This window comes from Ruditapes philippinarum, unplaced genomic scaffold, assembly GCF_026571515.1.
Source record: "Ruditapes philippinarum isolate M1 unplaced genomic scaffold, ASM2657151v2 ctg1594_1_1_1_1, whole genome shotgun sequence".
Lineage (NCBI taxonomy): Eukaryota > Metazoa > Mollusca > Bivalvia > Venerida > Veneridae > Ruditapes > Ruditapes philippinarum.
The window spans coordinates 26,927-32,926 of NW_026864481.1; the positions used below are offsets into that span (position 1 = coordinate 26,927).

A 6,000-nucleotide genomic window follows, 5' to 3' on the forward strand; every position below is an offset into this window, starting at 1 on the left:
CAAAGTAGTATTTTCACTTCCATATATAACACTAATTCACTATAATTATACCAATTTTTGCCAACAGAACAAAAGTAGCAAAAAATGTTCATGCATATGGCAACAAGTATTTTTCAGAAACTGTTATCAGATACTAAGAATAAAAAGTTTTTGAGAAATAACATTGATAGCGTTTCTTGAGCATAATGGGCCTTTAAACAATATGTGTACATTATACTATACTAATACTATAATTATACTTAATATTGTAGAGATGTAACAAGCGAAGTATCGAGCATGATGCACCTATTGCAAGATATTACGAGAGATTACTGACAGTACAGGCGCGTGGCACACAGGCCAGCCACCAGGTGCTGCGGGATATACTTAAAGAGGTCCAAAATAACATGGTTCCACGTGGTCTGTTAAAAGAATGGGCACTTCATACATTCCTTGATGCTACTGATTATTGGATATTTAGGAAAACTGTAAGTATTAATAATCCCCTCGCTATTTAGATATAAGATTTTGTTAGATCTATTAGTTTTATTATTGTAGGATATTGTTCTGGTTCAGAAGCCTAGTGATAAAGTAGTTGAGTAAGTATGTAGCGTAGGTAAGTTTACAAATAAGATAGTAAAAGAAGGTTGGGTATGGAAAGCATGTTGCTAAGGAAATAATCAAAGAAGGTTAGGTAAAATAATTCATTAAGCAAGTATAATTAGTTGTTTAAGTAGGTATTATAAGTACGAGTGAGAAGTCAGTAAGTAAGTGGAAAAGTTAGTTTTGTTGATAAAGTAAGTTTAAGTTAATTAATCTAGGTTAAGAAAGAAAGTGTGTAAGTTAAGTTAAGGTAAGCAAGTTTCGTAATAAGTGACATGTGCCTAATCAGTTTCAATGTTACAGAACTGTATTAAGTATATTATTTTCTTGCATACCAGACAGGATTATCTACCATTTACACCGGTACTAGAAAACTCTATCTTACATTCCCTATGTAAGACAAGTTGTATGCTTTAAATTATGTCATTGCCAGGCGCCTTTTATAAATGAATTACGTTCTTAGGATATCATTTTACAATTGCCGGGCGCCTTTTTGGAATGAATTACTTTCTTAGGATATCATTTTACCATTATGAATGAAGTTGTAAGGTCAAACGTTACTATAAGAAAAAAGTGCGTAATGAGAATATCTGTTTTTGTAATTTCTGTTTTAAAAATAATTGATACATGTTTGTAATATGCAAGAAAAAAGAATCAGACAACTCTGGGTTGAGAGGCAGACATCTTAACCAGTAGGCCACTGATCCCCTTCGAATGCAGCTTGCAGCCCGTTATATATTCATGAAGGCTTTTAGTATTAAATTTCAAAGCATCTTTCCAATGATATATGTGTATATTTGCAGTTTACTGTACAGTTGGCATTGATGGGTTTTGCCGAGTTTGTGTTACATCTGACGAGAATGAATCCCGACATGATGTACCTACATCAAGATTGTGGTTATATTAACATCTCCTACTTCAAGTTTGATATCGATGACCAGTCAGGTATGGGAAAATTTACGGTAATACTTTGCAATTTAATTCTTACAGGTAAAGATGGAGGATGATGTTTGTAAGGGTGAGTTTGTGGAGGCTTAGTTGCCAGGTGGTCTCACAGTCAGACATAAAAGTTTGCTGTGAGTTTGAATTCTTTTAGGTCTTCATTTATGATTTCATTTACAGTGAAAATGTGACTTGAAAACCAAACAACCAAATAAGAATTTTTTTAATTATAATAATCTGATAAAGTTTTCAAATATGAAAATCCATTATCTTAAAGACTTATATTAGATAAAACATGAACTACTGTTGTTGTTTTGTTTTTCCCCACAACATTTTGGGAACATGACCTGTACAGTATTTGATTTGGGATTTTTATGCCCCCACAGAGTGGGAGCATATAGCGTTGCACTTCGTCCGAGTGTCAGTCCGTCCGTCCGTCTGTCCGTACGTCCCTCCATACGTCCCAAAATCTTGTGAACGCAACTCCTCTTAAACCGGATGGCAGATTTTGCTTAAACTTACAGGGATGAACAACCTTAATGTGTAGATAGTAGTTAAGGAAGGAATTTTTGCTGCGACCAAATTTAACAGAATTATGGCCCTTTGTTGGTTTTTTCACTATATACTTTGTAGAAATTTTATGAACGCAACTCCTCTTATACCGGATGGCAGATTTTGCTTAAACTTCCAGGGATGAACAACCTTAATGTGTAGATGGTTGTATAGGAAGGAATTTTTACTGCGACCAAATTTAACAGAATTATGGCCCTTTGTTGATTTTTTCACTATATACTATGTAGAAATTTTGTGAATGCAACTCCTCTTAAACCGGATGGCAGATTTTGCTTAAACTTCCAGGGATGAACAACCTTAATGTGTAGATAGTAGTAAAGGAAGGAATTTTTGCTGCGACCAAATTTAACAGAATTATGGCCCTTTGTTGGTTTTTAGTTTTCAACTTGTGGCACATGTAGTCCAAAAAATATTTGACCTAGAGTCATAAGATTGACAGAACAGTGGCGTGTGGGGGCATCCGTGTCCTATGGACACATTTCTAGTTTTAGGTGTTTTGCTTAGAATTGGAACTTTAGGTAACCAGCCAGATTAGATTCAAATTAAAAAAAGAAAAAGAAACCTTGTTCTTAATGTTTACAGCATGTTTTACTTTACAACAATAATCATAGTTGGAGCATCTGTTTCAATACAGAATTAAGTTTAAGAATTAAAGAAGAAAAAAAGATGCTATTTGCAATCAATATTGGCTATATAACCAGCCTAAAATAATCCCAGATAAAACAGTTGAGTGGATATACATGTAATTATAAAAATTGAGGTAGATGCATACTCACACATAACAATTCCTGTCATAACACTGACTGTATTCTCTACTTTTCCAGGAGACCTGGATGCCAACAGACCAGTACCATTTAGGCTGACCCCTAACATTGCTGAGTTCCTGACCTCTACAGGGGTCACAGGGCCTCTGACTGCCTCTATGATATCCACTGCAAGATGTTTTGTACAGCCACAGTATAAACTACCAAGTTTCCTAAGAGCTATTCTTAGAGATGAGTACATCACATGGCACAAAAAGGTATAAATTATGTTATGTTTAACTAATATTTTCCAGATTTTTAACTGGACAGACTTTTGACACCAAATGTTTGACAAAAGCACATTGCTCTGTCCAAATTTTATTGCTCAGTCCAAATTTCAATGTTTTAGTGTTAGGTAACCTGTAGGATTTTTCTTCTAACCGATTCAGTATCTAAAATAATTGAAACATTATTAGCTCGGCTATTTGAAGAATAGTGAGAGCTAATTTACACACCCAGGTGTTGGTTTCACACTTTGGTTAAATTTTTGCATGGAAGTTAGTATCTCCAAAACTAAAGGAGGGAATTGGTTGAAACTTCTTACACTTTTTTGAGAGCATAATAGGAGGTCACTTTCCAAGACCAATGAATCTATCCCCAGTTTTGACAGAATTATGACCCTTTTTGAACTTACTAAATTCTTCTTTATCCAGGGTCTTGATTTACTATCAAGCACACTGGCCTACCCACAACTCTTGTTTTTTGGTGTGATCGAGTTGCTCAATATAGGTTTTCAAAATGAAATTCTTGAAAATTTATTGTATTTTAGTAAACTGACTTATAAATCAGGATATCATTGGCCATGAAGGGAAGCTATCCAGCTAGCATACAGATGTTTTGTGGTTCTACTTGGATGCTTGTTTTTGCCTAATATAAAGAGTTCTTTCTCCACCAATAAAGCTGGGAAGTCTCCACTTAACCATTAAGTGTTGATATGACTTTCAAACCCAACCAATTAAAAAAGAAAAGTTACTATAACTGTTTAGGAAGATGTAATAATTGAAATTGTACTTCAAATTCTAGCTAATCCAGACACCACTTAATTCATAATGATATTGGCTGTAGTGGAAATATTTAAATTTATAACTAGGGTGTTTATTAAAGTCTATTTTTCTAATATTACAGAAGCAGGAGGAGGTAAATCCGGGTACAGAGCCATCAGAGATGGAAGGGGAGCAACTCATCACCATGGTGAACAAAGCTGTATCTGCTATAACAACTAGATTACAGAGTAGGTTTTCTTTTTGTAATCTTTTAATCAAAGTTAAAGGGCTCAATGGTCGCAAAAACTTGTTTCGCAATGGAGCTAAAATAATTATGTTTAAATTGAAGTAAAATTATGGTTTTAAAGTAAAAAAAATCACAAGTTCTACTTGAGTAATGTTATTACACGACTTTCAATGAATTTAAAAAAAAAACAAACAAAAAAACAATCATCAATAATTCCTGAGATTGTTACAGGGAACATACCTTAACAACAGAAACTGGTCATAATTTATGGCTTGTTAAACTATGGCACAGTTCACTTGACACGGGTAACATCACTGTGGTCCACTGAATATCACATTCAAATAAATTTAATCAAATTTATAGATAGGGTGATACTATATTTTGATTTTGAGATCGGCAACTTCATTCAAAAAGATAAACATTCTATGTTATGATAGAACTTAACATTTTCATTATGCGCTAAATACATATATTTTCAGATTTAGCAACATTTGAGGGAGCTGAAAGCCGTGTGAACACGCTGGTAGCTGCAGCAAACAGTCATGATAATCTGTGCAGGATGGATCCAGCCTGGCACCCCTGGTTGTAAAGTAATCATAATAATCTCTGTAGAATGGACCCGGCCTGTAGAGTGGACCCAGCCTGGAACCCCCGGTTGTAAAAATAAACTTGGTAATCTCTGTAGAATGGACCTGCCCTAGCACCCCTGGTTTTAAAAATTAACTTTACCTAATCTGCTGATTTATAGAATGGACCAATCATGAAGCAACTGGTTTAAGAATTAACTTTACCTGAAAACATTGTAGAAGGAATGGACTTGTGCTTGTGATCATGGTTTAACAACATGGAATTTATCTGTGAAAAAAATTTTATTTGTAGGATAGACTGTAATGTCTGTTAAAAATGAATTTAAAATGACATGACTGTTTTAAGACTTGACTTCACTGCTGAATGATCAACTTTGTATGATATCACTGTTGAAGAATGGACTTTACCTGATTTCACTGTTTAAGAATGAATTTTACATGATAACACAGTTTAAGGAATGAATGTTACCTGAAATCTTTGTTGATGGAGAAGATCTAACGTGAATCATTGTTTGAAGGGAAGAACATTACCTGATATCATTATCAAAGGAAAGGAACTTACCTGAAATTGTTGTTGAAAGAATGTATTGATTTATTGTATTTAATAAATATAGATACTGGTTTAACTGGTTTTACTGATATTAAATGAGTTTGGGGCTTGTAACAGATCTTCCTTTAAATTAGTGAATTAGATTAAGAAAGTAAAGTATGTGTAGTTTGCTAGTAATTGTATTTGTAATGCATGATGCAAAACTTTATCTATATTTTATGATAGAATATTGTATCTGTAATGTCAAGTGCAAGGTCATGTAATGCAATGTGAAAAAAATAGATCTGTAATGCATGATACAATATTGTATTTTTAAATGCCCAAAATAATCATGATAATGTTGTATCGGTAATTAATTGGAATTAATTGGGTAAAATTAAATGTGAATGTAATGCATAGTTTAAAATTGCATCAGTAATGCATGATGGAAATTATTTTTTTCTTTACTAAATTTTGGTACTGCTTACGATTTTTTGAGAACTTTATGCATGTAATTCGTTCAATTTATATGTTACTAGATATTTTCTTTTTATCATTGATCAAATTGTACATATTCATAATCATACAATAATGTATATTTTATACACGACATTCATTTCATGTTTGTGTCAAGATAAATTAATCAATTGTGAATAAAATAATTTGTAAATGACTGAATTGACTTTGTCAGATTATTAGTTTGAGTGTTAGTGTATTGGTACTGATGTAGTTTGATTTGGAAATCATTTACAAA

General features: G+C 33.2%; 1 protein-coding gene across 1 annotated transcript in view; it reads left to right on the forward strand.

Annotated features, from left to right (window-relative positions):
- Nucleotides 1-5,338, forward strand: part of LOC132725755 (transformation/transcription domain-associated protein-like) — a 32,157-nt gene extending 26,819 nt beyond the window's left edge. The window contains exons 29-33 of the mRNA XM_060710941.1: nt 252-467; nt 1,386-1,527; nt 2,922-3,118; nt 4,026-4,131; nt 4,610-5,338. Coding sequence (XP_060566924.1) covers nt 252-467; nt 1,386-1,527; nt 2,922-3,118; nt 4,026-4,131; nt 4,610-4,719 — 771 coding nt within the window. The 3' untranslated portion in view covers nt 4,720-5,338. The remainder of the gene's footprint in view (nt 1-251; nt 468-1,385; nt 1,528-2,921; nt 3,119-4,025; nt 4,132-4,609) is intronic.
- Nucleotides 5,339-6,000: the final 662 nt, after the last annotated feature.